This window comes from Aquarana catesbeiana, linkage group LG03, assembly GCF_042186555.1.
Source record: "Aquarana catesbeiana isolate 2022-GZ linkage group LG03, ASM4218655v1, whole genome shotgun sequence".
Taxonomy (NCBI): domain Eukaryota; kingdom Metazoa; phylum Chordata; class Amphibia; order Anura; family Ranidae; genus Aquarana; species Aquarana catesbeiana.
This window is the reverse complement of record NC_133326.1, coordinates 544,446,418-544,465,151: the sequence shown is the minus strand read 5'-3', so window position 1 is coordinate 544,465,151 and position 18,734 is coordinate 544,446,418. Positions and strand designations below refer to the sequence as shown.

At 43.4% G+C, this 18,734-nt stretch overlaps 1 protein-coding gene across 3 annotated transcripts in view; it reads left to right on the top strand.

The window, feature by feature from the left end:
* HIPK2 (homeodomain interacting protein kinase 2) overlaps window positions 1-18,734 on the top strand; it is a 107,520-nt gene that overhangs the window by 28,461 nt on the left and 60,325 nt on the right. For all 3 annotated transcript variants that reach the window (XM_073621481.1, XM_073621482.1, XM_073621480.1), the window contains exon 2: window positions 17,021-18,092. In XM_073621481.1, coding sequence (XP_073477582.1) covers window positions 17,023-18,092 — 1,070 coding nt within the window. In that variant the 5' untranslated portion in view covers window positions 17,021-17,022. The remainder of the gene's footprint in view (window positions 1-17,020; window positions 18,093-18,734) is intronic.

Below are 18,734 nucleotides of genomic sequence, written 5' to 3'. Positions count from 1 at the left end.
TCCTCATCGGGTGCCCCCACGGAGAGCCACTTTCCATGGGGGTACTCGCGCGGGCTTGCTCCAAAGGCCCGCCCCCGGCTCCCGTGTCACTGCTGCTATCAATCCACCAAACGAGGACCTGAGACAGCGGCTGGAGCTGATGTGCTCATCCCCGTCGCTGGAAAGCTCGGGCTCAGGTAAGAAAAAGGGGGGCTCTGGGGGGCTGCAGCACAGTTTTTTTTCACCTTAATGCATAGAATACATTAAGGTGAAAAACCATGAGGGTTTACAACTCCATGAAGGCTGGGCTCACACTAGTGCGAATTGGATGCGGTATTGCGAATTGGATGTGGTTGGATGCAGATTTCACCACATCCAATTCGCATGACAGGATATTGTGACTGCCTCTCTATAGAGCCGGTTCACACATCTCTGGGTGGCTGCGGAGAACATTGCACAGGAGTCCTGTGCGTCTTTGTTTCTATTTCAGGGCCAAATTCAGGCAAAATTTCGGGCCTGATTCGTCCCTGAAATGGAGAACAGGGACACACCGGACCCCTGCTGTGACCCGCATCTGTATGAAGTGTGAACTCAGCCTCAAGGAGAATTAGAGGATTATACAAAAAATAGTATTAGTTAAAACCACAATTCCCTTTTTTTTTAACCACTACTATTCCTTTATACTGGCTTTTTAAATTTACCAATGCAGAAAATTAGAAATTGGATGAAAGGTTTAGCACTGAGAAACACGTTTTGAAAGGTAAATAATGCATTTTATATACAACTATATCAGGGGTATACCTCCCAACATTTTCAGATGGGAATGAAGGACACCTACTGGCAAACTTATGTAGGCATAGGACACGCCCCCTTCCATGCCTTCTTAAAGGGGAAATAACAAAAAAAGGATAATTAAATCCACAAGGGCTTTTTTTTACCACTACTATTCCTTTATATTGGCTTTTAAAATTGAAAAATGCAGCAATTTAGAATTTGGATGAAAGGTTTAGCACTGGGAAATACTTTTTGAAAAATAAAAAGTGCATTTTATACTATATAGATCTGACCAAAATGAGGGACAAATGAGGAGGAAAAAGAGACAGAGGGACATTGCTCCAATTCAAGAACAGTCCCTCGAAATTAGGGACAGTTGGGAGCTATGCAGGGGTGTCAAACTCAGTTTCATCCTGGGCCATATTAGCATTATGGTTACCCTCAAAGGGCCAGTTGTAACTGTAGGACTAGATTTCCAGAGCACCCCAACTCCCCTTACATGCTACTGCAAAGCTGGGACACAGAAAGTGCAGGGTCTGGAGGAGGACCAGAGGAGGGCTGGAGTCAGCTATCGGAGTCTGCTGAATGCTAAGATTAGGGGAGGTGGGGGTGCTTCGGCTGCACAGAAAGGCGCTGGATCTGTAGGAGGAGCTCTGCCTTCCCCTCTGCTGCTGACTGCTGAGAAGGGAAGGGCCAAGACAAGCCTCTCCTTGGCTGCAGGAAGAAGCACAGGATCTGGTGGAGGAGGTCTGTCCTCTCTGCTGCTGACTGCTGAGACAAGGTTGGGGTGGAGACAAGGGGGGTGCTGCAGTTTTAAAAGAGATGCTAAGGCTAAATGAAATGGTCTGGAGGGCCAGATTTGGCCCCAGGGCCTTATGTTTGACACATGTGAACTATATAGATCAGACCAAAATGAGGGACAAATGAGTAAAGAGGGGCAGAGGGACTTTGTTCCAAATCAGGGACAGACCCTTGACATCAGGGAACCCTAAAACCTGCGTCCAGAAGACTATTACCAAAACAGACTTTTCAATGCTATGTTACCCTGTGTGATAGCGGCTCTGTGCATTGCTGTCAATCACAGATATGATGTCTTCAATATTTCTCAGGCTTGTCAGTATTTCTAATTGTTGCTTTGTTGTGATGGGTAATGAATATCTTCCCTCTACTCAATTACTATTTGCGAATCTCATAATAGCGCAGCTCGGGTCACCCCGCTCACCCTTTGCATATATCACCTCCAGTCATTTCAGATCTGCTGTTTAAAAAAAAAAAAAGAAACAAGAAATTCCACCTCATTATGCGAGTTTGTGTTTGTTTAGGAAAGCTAATTAGACTGTGAAATTTTCTAGAAGGATTTTTTCCTGTTTTTTTTTTTCCCCTCTCCTGCCGACTGGATAGAAATCACACTTATCGCTACCCCAGATGCAAGCCACGGGTCTCAGGCATTTTGGGATGGTTAATGGACTGAGTTTTGTTTAGCTCTGACCTAAATCTTAACAAAAAAAGACCAATAAACCTTTGTTACCGTCTTGTGTGCCTGACTGCTTTCCATGCCGGCTGCCCGCTGTGCCGAGGAAATGCTGCTAAAGGAATCGCTGGTTGGTATCTGATGGGCATGAAGCGCGGCAGGCCTGGAAAAGATTTTCTGATTTACTTTATTGTTCTTTTGTTTGATTTATGAATGTAAAGATGTCAGATGTTGCTTGTCTGCTATTGGAAGGGGGTTGGGGGATAATCGGAGGTGAGTAGCCCCATGGTAGGAAAGCATCCTAAACTGAACGATGGGGAAGAAAACAGATTGAGCATACAAAATGGTTCACCATCCTTAAAGCTGAACTCTGGGCACAAGGACCTTTTATATAAAAATAGTTTTTAATAGCAGCAAAGGATATATATCCACTGTGCACCAAATGGCTTTGCCAACCCAGATATTACCTTGTACAAGTGGCAGTGCCATCATCACTGTGCTGTACATAGAGATGTGGGAGGGACCTGGCAGGCCCCACCCACTACAAACTGCCTGCAAAAAACTACAGGAGGGGGCGGAGACAAGACCAGTCACCCTGCACAAGAAGGGAGAGCAGCAGTGACCGGTCTTTATTACAGGAAGCTCCTACACAGAGCGAAAAGGTTTACACTGGATTACTGCACAGATCTGGAAGAAATACATAAAGCACATCAAGGTTTTAACCTTGTGCAAGTCAGCCCTGGCTGTGAAGGTAGAGTAAAGCCAGGCTGTAATGGAGGGAAATTCAGCTGGTTCAGTAGGGACCTACTGAATTTCGATCCTTACATGGGCAGGGAGGTTGTGTACAGAAGTCAATCTACCGATCGACTTATGTACAGCCGCCCTGCCGGATTTTCCCCGCTCAGTGCTGCAGACTATAGCCTACAACACTTATCAGTGTATTCTGATGGTGTGGAAGTCTCCCTGCTGTCAGAATACACTAGCTCAGTGTGGAGATTCCCCCATTCACATCAAGTGTGTGGATGGGTAAATTGAGTCAGCTCAGTGAACAAAAAAAACTGGCTCATCTATGGGCTGCCTAATGCATACATCAGCAGCAATGGGGGGTGGTGGGGGGGTTTACACATACTCCTGGATGTAATACAACCACCAGGATGCTTTCACAGACCCCTAGAATGCGCACCATACACTGCAATGTTTCCCAGGCTTCCTATTCCACCTGGCATAGTAGTGTCTCCATGTAGAGGGAAAGAAGATTGGTGAACATCAGGTCACTGATCTCCCCTATCTAGAAAGAACCCAGAAGTGATGTGTATTAGTTCATTTCTGGTTTTCGCAATCATTCCCTGGGCATTGTGGCTGGAGAAGAATCTGAGCTCCATTAGCTTCAATGGAGGGCAGGGAAGACATCAGGGGTCTTAGTAAAGAGAACCTATGACATAAAACTCTATCACATAGGGGGCTTGTCAGTCCCCTATGTGATAGCAATAAAGTTAAGTGAAAAAAAATGTGTAGAAAATTAAAGTGGCATCCAAGCTCTTAAAACAACCCCCAAAAATTCCTTCACCATCCCCACTTACTAATTATCAATTATAATAATTTTCTCCTAAAATCGTACTAAAAGCTCCAATTTTATTTTTTAAATAACAAACATGTTATACTTACCTGCCTTGTGCAGTGGTTTTGCACAAAGCAGTCCTGATCCTCCTCTTCTCGGGTAGGCCGCCAGTGCTTTTGCCCCCCCCTTCCGAGTGCCCCCGTAGCAAGTCGATTCCTATGGCATGGCTTGTGCATGCTTGCTTCTGAGCCCTGCTCTGTGTATCCACACAGAACAGGGCTCAGCCTTGCCCACCGGTCCCTCCTTACTGGCTGTGATAGACAGCAGCGGGAGCCAATAGTTCCCATTGCTGTGTCTCAGCCAATAAGGAAGCAGCTGCTCTTGTGCACATCGCTGGATCCAGATCGGGCTCAGGTATGTGTTTAGGGAAGCTGCATAATGAGCAGAGAATGCATGAAGGTAAAAATCTTCAGCACAACCTCACCTCACCTCACCTTACACAGCACAACCTCATCTCTTATATTGTACCAATAAAATAGGTAATATTTTGCGTTTGTGTGCCTTAAAATGAACTTAACTAACTTAGTGTATTTTTTTTTTACTGAAAATATACATTTGATAAAGTGTTATGCTAATATCTTGATACGTAAAATAAAAAATTGTCACTACCACTATTTTATTCTCCAGGGTCTGTGCTTTCAGAAAACGTATGGGGGGTTTTAGCCAATTTTGAGGCCCAAAATGCACATTTTAACATATGGGGGAAAACAAGGTAAAAACATCTCTGGGAGTGAAAGGGTTACAGTGGATTTAAATGCAAGAACAAAAATATGTTCCTATATTGCAGCTCTCCGGGCTTTGCTTTGCACTGAGCATATGTCTAAAGCTGGCCATACACCATGCAATTTTCTTATTCAATTTTCTTTAGATTTACCGTCAACTATGTAGTTCAAGAGCCTGCCTGATTGCATACAAATTGAAAGTGTTTAGGTTTGACCTCATATTATATGGTTTTGGTAAATCTAAAGGAAAATTATATGAGAAAATTGTATGGCCAGCCTAAGTGGGGCTAAAAAAAATAAATAAAGACTGTTTCGAGGGGTTAATACGTTGTTCTCACATTCTCATTGACTTGTATGACAAAAAAAAACAAAACAGTTCTGGAGTGAACAAAGCCCGTGCACACAGGACCCGAAGCAGTCCCAGAAATTTCATTGCAATACTGGGACTGGCAGGACAGAAAAGGCCTGGGGGTAAATTTGGGCATTCTGTCATCCACGTCCAAATGATGAGACTTATTTTTTGATGTCTTAGGTATTGTTCGGTCTGTTCATTGTACGTTGTGCTGATAATGGATAAACTGACTCTCCTTAGAGTTACATTGCTGGTGCAGCCACGGTAATTAGTGTATTGAATTACTGGTATTTTGCATTTAGTTTTGTAAACGGTTTGTAATTCACGACGTGCAAAGTATTTTCTCGTATTTCATGTCATGCAAAAAGTTCTCATGCTGGAAAAATGTGCACTGTGCTACGGGGCTCCATTGCTCCATTTACCGAGACAGTTTTTTTCTGAGCCTGAAATGATCTCCCCATATGGTTAAATTTAGACTTAGCGTCTGAACCGCCTGGCCTCTGAAAAGTGATCTGTGTTCGAGTTGCTTTAGAGAGTGGTTTGACAGGCAGGGAGGAAGCAATGTAACACCTTCTCACCTTTTGCTGCATCAATCCTTCGCCATTGCATGCAATGCGCACAGTTGCACGGTGTTTGCGGCTCCTCCCCATTCACTTAAATAAATCGTGTTTAGTTAGCATATCTTGTGTACTAATTAGTGAGCTCTGTCTGCTCTTGATAGACCCCATCCACTGCCTGTACCTGAAACACGAGACTATCAGATCTGCTGTGAATAGAACTGCACATAGGGGTTTGTGTCAATGTCTGACATTTTTTCCTTGCACTTTGTTACGAGTTGGAGTGAGACTCTTTATTGCACTGCAGGGATACATGAGTTTTTTAGAATAATGTATTGCGTTATTCATGAGAACAGAGGCTTGAGTTCGGCCAATTAGGTCTCTTCTGCCTCCCAAGTTTTTGGAAAAAAAATATAAAAATACATTTATGGAACAGGCTGGTTCCCCCTCCGGGAAAGACAGAGGAGGGCGCATTTCCCTGCGGGCGAATCTACGACGTGCCGCGTGCCTGCTTTCATTAACTTTGCGTATTTCCTCCCATCGCAGGGCCAGAAATTTAGATACATCCAAACTGGTGAGCTCATAAGCAAGAGTTCACAGATTGGAATGCTTGTCAAAGCTGACACAAACTTTTTTAAGATGGAAAAATGTATGAGGAAGTCACATTTTTAGAAGGCCTCTTTATGCAAAAAGCAAAAAATGTATTTATGAAATTAAACCAACTCCAGCTGAAAAGCTAAACACGCAAATGCAACCCAGATACGGGAATCATTTTACCTGCTAGAAGTCAATGCTCCTTGAAAAGTAATGCCCCTTGACTTGAGATTTCCCCCTTTGCTGTGCTGCTATTCTGCATAGCCATGTGCCACTGCCCCGCCCTCTTGATGCCTGATTGGTCAGCACACTTACAGCACCCGCCTGAGATCTCTCTCCATCCTGTAAGCCTGCTTTCTTAGCTTCCCCTCCCTCCCACTAGATTAATCCCATTCTCACTTCAAGCCTGATTTTGACTTTCAGCAGGTCTGTGGCAACTCAGTATAAAGACAGATTTCTGTTTTTTTTTTTTTTTTTCACATGTTCCCACTACAGGTATGAATGCAGCTTAAAAGTGCAACATTTTTCATACTGGTTGAGCTGAAAAATGTTGGACTTTTAAGCTGCATTCATACCTGTAGTGGGAACATGCAAAAAAAAAAAAGGAAAATGTGTGAAGTGAACTAAAGCTTGTTTTTATATATATTCCTGGAGTTTTAAAACAAATATATTAGCCTCATACATTTTGATTATTTGATAGAATTTTACCTGAAGGTTTTAAATCACAGCTCCAGGTAGAACTTTTTCATTTAATTTTAAATGGAGAGGGAACTGATTAAAAAGGGCATAGTTGCTGTCTCTGCCTTCGATGAGATATCTCACTTCCTGTTCTGGTGACACCCAAGACGTCAGGGTTTCACAGGTTGTCACCAGGACAGGAAGTGAGGGAAAATTTAACCTGACAATCTGACAGGGATTCTAACCTTTCCCTCCTCTCCATCCTAAACTAGACCTTACATCTTTTTTCTGCCGAAAACACACAAGAAGTTCATATCCCCTATTTACAGATCTGTTTTTGGATAGGTGACACACACAAGATCTCAGACCCAAAGTGAAAATGCTGCATAGAGAGGAGTTTATTTTTCTCTGACACAGGACACAATCCTATCTAGAAAATGCGTAATGATAAGGAAAGGTTGAAAATTTCCTCTCCAGCTCCCCTCCCATCTCATGAAGAGTTCTCGGCCAGCTGGATTCATTGAGTCATTGGTTCCATGCTCTTCACTATCCGATGTCTCTTGTCCATGTGAGTCAGGGCTGGTGACTCAATATGACATCACAGTGACATCACCAGACTTCGTGCTTACAGGGAATTAGACTCAACTGACTCCCCGTTCCTGAAAATGTCACACAAAGACATGTTGTTTCTATTATTAAACGGACGCTCTGTTCTTAGAAGATTGCTTTGCGTGAAATCATCTGTCTGATGGGAGCGGATCGTCTATGACTACAGAGTACACAGAGAGAAATGGATAGATATATATATACACAGTGCATACAGAGAGATGGATATAAATAAAGAGAGAGAGAGATGGAGATATATATATATATATTATATACACACACACACACACACACACACACACACACACACACACACACACACACACACACACACACACACACACACACACACACACACACACTTGTCAAAAGTATTGGGACGCTTGCCTTTACATGCACATGAACTTTAATGGGATCCCAGTCTTAGTCCGTAGGGTTCAGTATTGAGTTGGCCCACCCTTTGCAGCTATAACAGCTTCAACTCTTCTGGAAAGGCTGTCCACAAGGTCTAGGAGTGTGTCTATGGGAATGTTTGACCATTCTTCCAGAAGAGCATTTGTGAGATCAGGCACTGATGTGGACGAGAAGGCCTGGCTCACAGTCTTCACTCTAATTCATCCCAAAGGTGTTCTATCGGGTTGAGGTCAGGACTCCGTGCAGGCCAGTCAAGTTCCTCCACCCCAAACTCACTCATCCATGTCTTTATGGACCTTGCTTTGTGCACTGGTGTGCAGTCATGTTGGAACAGGAAGGGGCCATCCCCAAACTGTTACCACAAAGCTGGGAACATAAAATTGTTCAAAATGTCTTGGTATGCTGACACCTTAAGAGTTCCCTTCACTGGAACTAAGGGGCCAAGCCCAACCCCTGAAAAGCAACCTCACACCATAATCCCCCCTCCACCAAATATTTTGGACCAGTGCACAATGCAAGGTCCATAAAGACATGGATGAGCGAGTTTGGGGACTGGGATGCCATTAAAGTTCATGTGCGTGTTAAGGCAGGCGTCACAATACTTTTGGTAATATAGTGTGTGTGTGTATATGTATGTATGTATATATATATATATCTATATAGATATATATATATAGATATATAGATAGAGAGAGATGGATGGATATATACTGTATATATAGAAAGTTACATGTTACAAAGAAAAACGTAAATGTATTTTATTGGGAATTTTTGTGATAGATAGACAACACAAAGTGAGACATAATTGTGAAGTGGAAGGAAAATGATAAATGATTTTCAATTTTTTTTACAAATAAATATGTGAAAAGTGTGGCGTGCATTTGTATTCAGCCCCCCCGAGTCAATACTTTGTAGAACCACCTTTTGCTTCAATTACAGCTGCAAGTCTTTTTGGGGATGTCTCCACCAGCTTTACACATCTAGAGAGTGATATTTCTGTCCATTCTTCTTTGTAAAATAGCTCAAGCTCTGTCAGATTGAATGGAGAGCGTCTGTGAACAGCAATTTTCAAGTCTTGCCACAGATTCTCAATTAGATTTAGGTCGGGACTTCGACTGGGCCATTCTAACACATGAATATGCTTTGATCTAAACCATTCCATTGTAGCTCTGGCTGTATGTTTAGGGTCATTGTCCTGCTGGAAGGTCTCAAGTCTTTTGCAGACTCTAATGCCGCGTACCGGACTTTACTGCATACTTGGTTCGGCGGACCGTAGTCCGTCGGACAATTCGATCGTGTGTGGGCTCCAGCGGACTTTTTTTCCTTAAAAGTTCGACGTACCTAGAAATGAAACATGTTTCAAATCTTTTCGACGGACTTGAGTCCAGTCGAAAAGTCCGCTCGTCTGTATGCTAGTTCGATGGAAAAAAAACGACTCTAGGGCAGCTATTGGCTACTGGCTATGAACTTCCTTGTTTTAATCCGGTCTTACGTCATCACGTACGAATCCGTCTGACTTTGGTTGATCGTCTGCCGTAAAGTCCACTCGTGTGTATGCGGCATTACAGGTTTTCTTCTAAGATTGCCCTGTATTTGGCTCCATGCATCTTCCCATCAACAGTTTCCTGCCACACGTAAGCGTTTTGCTTTTAGGCCAAAAAGTTAAATTTTGCTCTGACCAGAGCACCTTCTTCCATATGTTTGTGTCCCCCACATGACTTCTCGCAAACCGCAAACGGGACTTCTTATGTCTTTCTTTCAACAATAGTTTTTTTCTTGTCACTCTTCCATAAACGCCAGATTTGTGGAGTGCACAACTAATAGTTGTCCTGTGGACAGATTCTCCCACATGAGCTGTGGATCTCTGCAGCTCCTACAGAGTTACCATGGGCCTCTTGGCTGCTTCTCTGATTAATGCTCTCCTTGCCCGGCCTGTCAGTTTAGGTGGACAGCCATGTCTTCGTAGGTTTGCAGTTGTGCCATACTCTTTCCAATTTCGTATGATGGATTGAACAGTGCTCCGTGAGATGTTCAAAGCTTGAGATATTTTTTTATAACCTAACCCTGCTTTAAACTTCTCCACAACGTTATCTCTGACCTGTCTGGTGTGTTCCTTGGCCTTAATGATGCTGTTTTTTCTCTAAGGTTCTCTAAAAAACCTCTGAGGACTTCACAGAACAACTGTATTTATACTGAGATTCAATTACACACAGGTGGACTCTTTTTACTAATTAGGTGACTTCTGAAGGCAATTGGTTCCACTAGATTTTAGTTAGGAGTATCAGAGTAAAGGGGGCTGAATACAAATTCACGCCACACTTTTTAGATAATTATTTGTAAAAAAGGTTGAATACCATTTATCATTTTCCTTCCACTCTACAATTATGTTCCACTTTGTGTTGGTCTATCAGATAAAATCCCAATAAAATAATCTATGTTTTTTTTTTTTTGTAACATGACAAAATGTGAAAAATGTCAAGGGGTATGAATACTTTTTCAAGGCACTGTATATGTGTATATAGATAGATAGATAGATAGATAGATAGATAGATAGATAGATAGATAGATAGATAGATAGATTGATCAACTTGGGTACAACCAGCCTGCTGTATTATTGCTAGGGGCTGCTATAGCCATTAGTGATAATCACTATCTTTTCCCGGTGGGGACAGCTTCCCCCACCCGCCCCCGGAGAAGACAGTTGCTGATTCCTCTGTCAGCACTGTCTGTGTTGATAGAAGGAATTGTACAAATTTCTTTCAAATTTCAACCACAGGTTGCAGGAAAGAAATTTGCACCGTCTATGGATGACCTTAGTCAGCCCATACATTAGTTTTTTTTTTCATTGAACCAACAGGCTAAATGAAAAAAAGAATGAAGCGATTCCCCCATTCAGACGTTCAGTCTGTATGGGGGCGTCACTACCGCTGAGCTATTGCGCTCTGATGGCGGGGAAGTCAGAATACACTGATCGTGCAGAAAATTTCCAACAGGCTGGTTTTACAGAAGTCAATTGGCAGATCAACATCTATACAACCAACCTGCCCATACATGGATCAAAATTCGGCCAGCCCCTGATGAACCGAATTTCAATCCATGTATAGCAAGCTTTAGATGTACAACAGTCACATAGATGGATGTACAGAGAGACAGACAGATGGACAGATAATGAAAACACTGGTGCTGGCCTTTTATATCTCTGCACCAAGAATACCTAGGAGTCGTCTCACCCAGCCCCCCAGCCAGGTTATCAAGGAAGAACATCATACCTTCCAGCTTTCTCAGATAAGGAGTGAGTCCTTTTAGCATAAAGTATGTAGGCAAAGGACATAACCTTGCCACACCTCATTACACCAACTACAAAGAAATAATGCCCAACAATCCTGACTTTTCCAAATAACAAGTACAAACATTTAGGCCCCGTTCACACCGGTGTGACTTGTCATGCAATTTGACAGGTTCAAATCGAATGACAAGTTGCACCCTATTGTCGGCAGTGGAACTGTTCAAATCGGTACAAATCTGAGATTTGAAAAAAGGTTCCTGCGCTATTTTTTTGCGATTTTCGGTGCAAAATGCATAGACATCTGTGCATGAAGTCGCACAGATGTCAGCCAAGTCACACCTGAAGTCGCAGTGACCTGTGGATTTGAAATTAAGTCACACAATTTCAAAGTCGGATTTTGTGTTAACAGGGGCTTAGAGCTGTCATTCTCAACCAGGGCTCTGTAGAACTCTAGGGTACCTCCAGAGATTGCTAGGGGTTCCTTGAGCTGTGACTGAGTGACCTCCCATTTAAAGGTGCCCACATAATGTCAGGACCAATGCCACTTGGCAAAGCCAGCAGTATAACACCAAAAATTCATTTTAGCTCCTTGTAAGGGCGACATTCTGACCACCACCAAAAAGGTTGCAATCTTCCTACTGGCCATCAATATAAAAGATATTTCGACCATTGTCCCCAAGATTAATTGGTTTCAATAAGGGTTCCCTGAGAACTGAAAATTATTGTAGGGGTTTCTCTGGGGTAAAAAGGATGAGAGAGGCTGATTTCGAGATTAGAAGAAAGGTTAGTCTAGTCACAGTGGAACACTTCTGGTACTCACCTAAGACAGTACATATTTTATAGAGATCTATAGAAAAGTCTGAATAGAGGGAAAACTCAGGAGGAGACAGAAACAGTCCATACGAATGAGACCTGCCTGTCTGATTATGGTGATTTCGATGTGAGTGGTGCTCCATGGCCGCACCAGCTCCTGCATTATCTTTGCCCTCTCACCTCTGAAGTGCCAAGTAATATCTCTCCCAGCCAGGACTCCCAACACAGCAGATAAAATACCCACTGTCCCTTCCAGACGCCAACTCCTGCATGCCAGGCCACACATCCAAGAGCCATTTGCGCCAATTGTCATTCATGCCATTGATCTGCACACCAGGGATACTGCTGCAACATCCTCTTATTACATGGGCCCGTAAAGTGTACCTCCAAGTAGAGGTAGAAGCAAGGTGCTGGATACAAATCTTTAGCCAGTTTGTGAGAAATCCTTGTTTAAGCTGGATAGCCTGGATTCACCAGCTCTCCACAAAAATGGGGGTCACCCCCAGAGATAGGGAGCAGCAGAATGATGGTCCACTCAGTGGATAATATTTCTGGCATTGCTGCCCTCTAGGACTGGGGTTGTCCTTAGTGTCACTAGAAAGATAGAAGAAAAGAGGGCGCACCAGCCTAGTGCATTATCCCAAGTAAATTTATTTTGTATAAAAAAGAAAAAACTACTCATAAACATGTAGATAATGATACGCTTATACAGGCCACTATCCCGTGGCTATACAGTCCTGGGACCAGCAGTCCCAGGACTCTGAGGAAGAAAGTTTACCTTTGAAATGCATGGTCTTCCCTACGATCTGAAGATTGCTGGTCCCAGGACCGTATAGCCACAGGATAGTGGCCTGTAAAAGTGTATCATTATCAACATGCTTGTAAGTCGATTTTTTTATCTTTTTTATACAAAATAAATTTACTAGCGATAATGCACTAGGCTGGTGTGCCCTCTTTTCTTCTATCTTTCCAGAGATAGGGATCACCTGGCTTAAAGTGTTACTAAACCCAGTAATATGAAAATAGTTCATCTGCCCCCCCACAGTGTCCACAGGTATACATCTTCTTTTTACATTAAAATATTGCCACTATATACCTTTTTGGCTGATCTGTATAAGACAGTCAGTGATAAACTGCACAGTTTCCCAGTGCTGAGAGTTCAGGTAGGAGGACTTGGCTAGCTCTGAGAATAAGTAAATATTCTTTCCAGCATAAAAGACACGACTGAGCATGTGCAGGTTGGCTACCTTGCCTGTGTTAGCTGGCTTTCCCCAGATAGACAGCGATGGAGGGGGAGGATCTGTGCATACAGGATAAAACAGCCTTTTTACACAATGCTGAGGATTAACCCCTTAAGTTCCACAGTGAGTATTACAAGCATGCTATGCTGCATATACAGACAGATTTTACTGCTGTGGGTTTAGTAACAAGATATATATATATAGTTGAGCCAGAAGGAGCACCAAAAACATGCATTGACAATCCACAAATGTAAAGTATTGATTCCGCAAATGGCCAAAAGACAACACATGACTTCCTACACGTTTCAGGGCCAAACAATCCCTTTCATCAGGGCTTAGCAATTGTCATAGTAGCTAATGGACTCAAAGCGGAGAGTCTGGGTAAATCAATCAGGACCAAGAGGACAAATAGAAATGTGTATCTGATAAGCAGTTGTGCACCCTCTAAAGTGGACCTTTACAGATAGATAAAAAGAAGTAACTAAAATATCAGCAAGCTTCTCTAAATGTTTGGATCCATTTAGAATGGAATTAATGAAAACTGGGGAAACCAGAATCTGGAGCAGCTGTGCAGGGCAACCAATCAGCATCTAGCTTTCATTTTTAAAGCCTAGCAGAAGATAGAAGTTGATTGGTTGCCAAGTACAGCTGCTCCAAATTCCATCTGCTCTGGTGTGTATTCATTCTCCCCAATGTAGCTGCACTTTGCATGTTCTGTGCTGCCTGGAATAAACTGATTATACAGAATTTCACCACAATCTAAACGTCAATAACATATTTTCACAGGCTGGAAACTTTGTTTTTCTCTTTTCCCTCACAAGCACCCCAGAGGCCTTCCAGGTTCAAGTCATAAAAGCAGCTTGCTATATTAAACAGCACAAGCTGTGTGTGTTTGAACTCATAATAATATATAAGACATACAGAATTATAATGGCCAGAGCCAAACATGTACTAGCTGGAGACAGAAAGGATTTTATCCAAACAAAGGGCTGTTAGGAAAGACGGCACCGCCGCGTTGTGTGCCCATACCGCGACAACACGCCCTTTTGTATATGAAATTATAGATCTGCCCCAAAACTCTTATATATTTGGTGTAGCTTAAGGGGAATTATTGGCTGTCGGTCTGGCGATGGTGTGCGTCCGTCAGTACTGTGTTTGTACCCCAGAAAGGGTTACGTTTTATCTGCCGTTGGGAGGACAATGAGCCCCAGATGGAGAAAGCCTTTGTCATGTGCTTGGTGCTCTGATATAAATGTCTCTCATAGAGCCGGCTATGTGACTGTGAATTCATACACGCGAGACGTGCCCCATTGTTCCCGCACAAAGCGGCCCTGGGGAAGGGCACCGTTCCTGGCAGTAAACATGGCACAACACAAATACCTTTAGAATGGCTCTGCCATCCACCCAGATATTTACAGACTGAGGCCTAATTGAGATATCCCAAAATCAGGAAAAAGGATGTTCATAGGAGTTCTCTTTGAATAAATAAACCAGCTAAAGCAGTAAAGTAGATGTAAGCCCTAACTGAATGACATTTCGTTCCCTCTGTGTATCAGAAACAGTTGCCATATTTGCTTTTAATAAAGTAGTAGTGTTGACCTCTTCAGCCTCTTTGCTGCCACTTCCTGTCTGCATGCATTTCCGTGATGGCTGGTTACTTGATGGCAACAACAGCTGATTATGCCTGACTAATGTGTGTTGAAATAGCCACTTGTAGTCTCCATTAGATGCCCATGTGACATGGCAACAACCAAGAAGAACAATTAGGAGACAGGGACAGAGTGTTGTCACCCTATAACAGGAAGTGTCTAAATAAGGACTTTCATGGCAGGACCACAGGAGGCTATTACAATGATAAAGTGATTCTGAAGGAAAGATTTTTTTTTTAAATAATAAACATGTTATACTTACCTGCTCTGTGCAATGGTTATGCACATAGCAGCCCCAATCCTCTTCTTTTTGGGTTCCCCACCGGCGCTCCAGGCTCCTGCCGAGTGCCCCCAATAGCAAGCCTCTTGCTGTGGGGGCACTCGAGCAGGCTCGCTCCCGAGTCGCATCTGTGTGTCCATTTATACACAGAGCGTGGCTAGGCCCTGCCTCCTGCTCTCTACTCATTTGGTCACTGGCTGTGACTGACAGCAGCAGGAGCCAATGACTCCCACTGATGTGTGAGCCAATGAGGGCATGCACATCACTGGATCAAGATAGGGTTTAGGCAAGTGTAAAAGGGGACTGGGGGAACTGCACCCAGAAGGTTTATTACCTTAAAATGGTTCTAAAGCCTTAAGGTTTTTGACCTTAATGGATTCAATGCATTGAGGTAAAAAAAACTTCTGTTCTGCAGGATACCCACAGCCCCCCCCCAAAAAAAAGCATTGCACAGAGCAGGTAAGTATGACATGTTTGTTATTTTAATTTAAAAAAAAAAGGTTTAATATCATTTTAATGCATAAAATGCATTACGGTAAACCTTGAGCCGCTCAAACCATTTTAATTTAAAAAATCATTATATTTAAAGTGGTTGTAAACCTTACATATACTCAGTGAAGTGACTGGCCTCAGGAGATGCACAGAGATTAAACAAATCCTCCTTCATTAGTTTTACCAGTCTTCTCTTCTCTACAGCCCTTCAAAGTGCAGAATTTATAAAGCTTGTCTGAGCTTTTAGAAAACGGGGTGGAGAACTGAAATTACACACTGCAGATCTCCATGAGGAGAGCTCTGAGACCTGATTGGAGGGAAGTGTCACACCCACCTCCACACAGCACATAGGAACAGAGCTGAGGCTGTCAATCAGCTAGAGATCCCTCCCCTGTCACCTTTTTTCTCTTGGTGTCAGGAAAACTTGTTAGAAGTGATTCATGCTAATAGCAGAGGAACAAAGCAGTAGATAGAAATGACACAAGTACACACTATAGAGGGTTATGCTTTGTTCATATTTCATGTCTGAGGTTTACAACCACTTTAAAGCAGTAGTAAACCACAGTAGAAAAAAAAAAAAAAAAAGGGCCCCAGGCAATTTAAGTCATAATGCGCTAGTATGCACTGCATACTAGCACATTATGACAGACTTAGTTGAAAACGAAGCCCTCCAGCCTCCGGAGCGCTGTCAACGCTGTAGGCGCTTCCATCTTCACCCGGTCTTCCTTCCGGGTTCGCGGGCTTCGGTAGTATGAATGGCCGTGCCGTGATGACGTCACTCCCGTGCATGCATGTGGGAGTCACTGTTTACAGAACAGGGCTCTGAAGGTACGGCACGGGTATGCCGTTCCTTCAGAGCCCATGCGCCAGTGAAAATGCAAAATGCGGAAAAACGCAGCTAAACGCTGTAACAAGCTTTTAGCCACGTTTTGCGTTTTTACCATATGTGGAAAGTTTCTAAGTAAAACGCTAAAAAAATGCTTACGCGGCTAAACAAGCATAAACGTCTGTAAACGCTATTCAAAAACACGTCATTTTTAGCACTACTTTTTCCTGGCAGCAGTGCTGGCATTTTTTTAAACATCCTGTGTGCATGAGGCCTTACAGAGGTACTGTACTATAAGGAGGAGTTTCAGGGGGCGGAGTCAGTACAGGAATTGCTGCTTGCAGGGAGCAAAGTACCATGGGAAATGTAGTTGCAAAGCATGCAGGGAATCCAGGAAGTTGTAGAAATAGATGTCAGCAGAAAGGCAGAACTCACAACGTAAAAGGAGACTTTTCAAGTTAGCTTATACGGGTTTATCAAGTATAATTATTGTTTGTATTGTATTGATGATGTTATAATATGAAAATGTATGCTTTAGCTATAGATTTCCTTCAAAGATTATATGGGATTGTAATGGTTGGATTATATATTTATATGTTAGTTTCCTCCCATAACTAGGACTTTGGACTAATGTGGCATCAACATAATATATGTTCTTGTCTTGGCAGGTATGGCCTCATCACTGCAAATCTTATCCTCCCATTGCCTCCCGTTGAGCTCCTATTGTAGCTTGAACAAGCCAAAGTTGGAATCAAGCTTCACCTGGGATATGACTGGTTACGGCTGCCACAGCAAGGTCTACAACCCAAGCAAGAGCAACTCCACAACTGGCCAACCCGTGCTCGCCCACGCTTCCCTGCTTAAGGTACCTTACGAGCAGACCGTCATCTTCCCCACCAGTGCAGGTCACATCCTGGTGACCTCGTCCAGCAGCGGGTCCTCAGCAGCAGCGAGCGCTCAGTCGCTCGGTGGCCCTCAAACCAACCTGATGAGGCGCAGCACTGTCAGCCTTCTGGACACATACCAGAAGTGTGGGCTGAAGAGGAAGTGTGAGGAGCTAGATAACGGCAGTGTCCAGATTGTAGACGAACACCCTCCCATGACCCAGAACAATGTCAGCGGGGCCACAGCTGCCACAACCTCTACAGCCACCTCCAAGAACAGTGGCTCCAATAGTGAAGGGGACTACCAGCTGGTGCAGCATGAGGTCCTCTGCTCCATGACCAACACCTACGAGGTATTGGAGTTCCTGGGCAGGGGTACCTTTGGGCAGGTGGTCAAGTGCTGGAAAAGGGGCACCAATGAAATTGTGGCAATCAAGATCTTAAAGAACCACCCCTCCTATGCCAGGCAAGGGCAGATCGAGGTCAGCATCTTGGCGCGGCTCAGCACGGAGAGCGCAGATGACTTCAACTTTGTGAGGGCGTACGAGTGTTTCCAGCACAAGAATCACACCTGCCTTGTGTTTGAGATGTTGGAACAGAACCTGTATGACTATCTAAAGCAGAACAAGTTCAGTCCGCTGCCTCTCAAGTACATCAGGCCTGTGCTACAGCAGGTAGCCACTGCGCTCATGAAGCTCAAGAGTTTGGGACTGATCCACGCGGACCTGAAACCGGAGAACATCATGTTGGTGGACCCTTCCAGGCAGCCATACAGGGTGAAGGTCATAGACTTTGGTTCAGCAAGTCATGTGTCGAAAGCTGTGTGTTCCACCTACCTGCAGTCCAGATATTACAGGTAAGTACTTACCTCCAATTCTACTAAAAAAATTTTTTTTTAAAGAGATGCTGTTAAAGGCAAGTGCTTTTCAAAAGTAAGAATTAAACCTTAAAGCCCAACTCCAGGGAAAGTAAAAATCCTCCTTCTCAGTGAGGCTGCAAGGCTCAAATGCTCGTTTAGGTTTAGAGGATTAAAAAGCAGTTTTATTTACCCGATACTGCTCAGGCAGCTATCAGCTATCAGTTTCTTGGTTCCATGCGCTCTGAAGGTCCGGCATACTACAGCAGCTGTAGCCACTGGCAATAATCGTGTGAAAAATCCAACAGACTGGTTGTACACAAGTTGATCAATTGAACCACTTGGGTGCAATCAGCTTGCCCATACATGGTTAGGATCCCTGCTGAAGTGGCCGAGATTCGAACCCTCTACCATTTTTAGTTCAATCTTAATTTATTAAGAGAAGAAAGGTGTACATTACACGTTTAAATCGTTCAATAATACATAGATAGATATACAGAACAGTACATGTTTAGTAACATATATTCTCAGGGTATAGAGAATTCGTTAGCATCTCGGAAGTATTTGGTTACATAAGCCTATAAAGCTATAGCATTGAATCTGACATATTAATGGTCCGTGAGCACCACTATCTTCTCAACG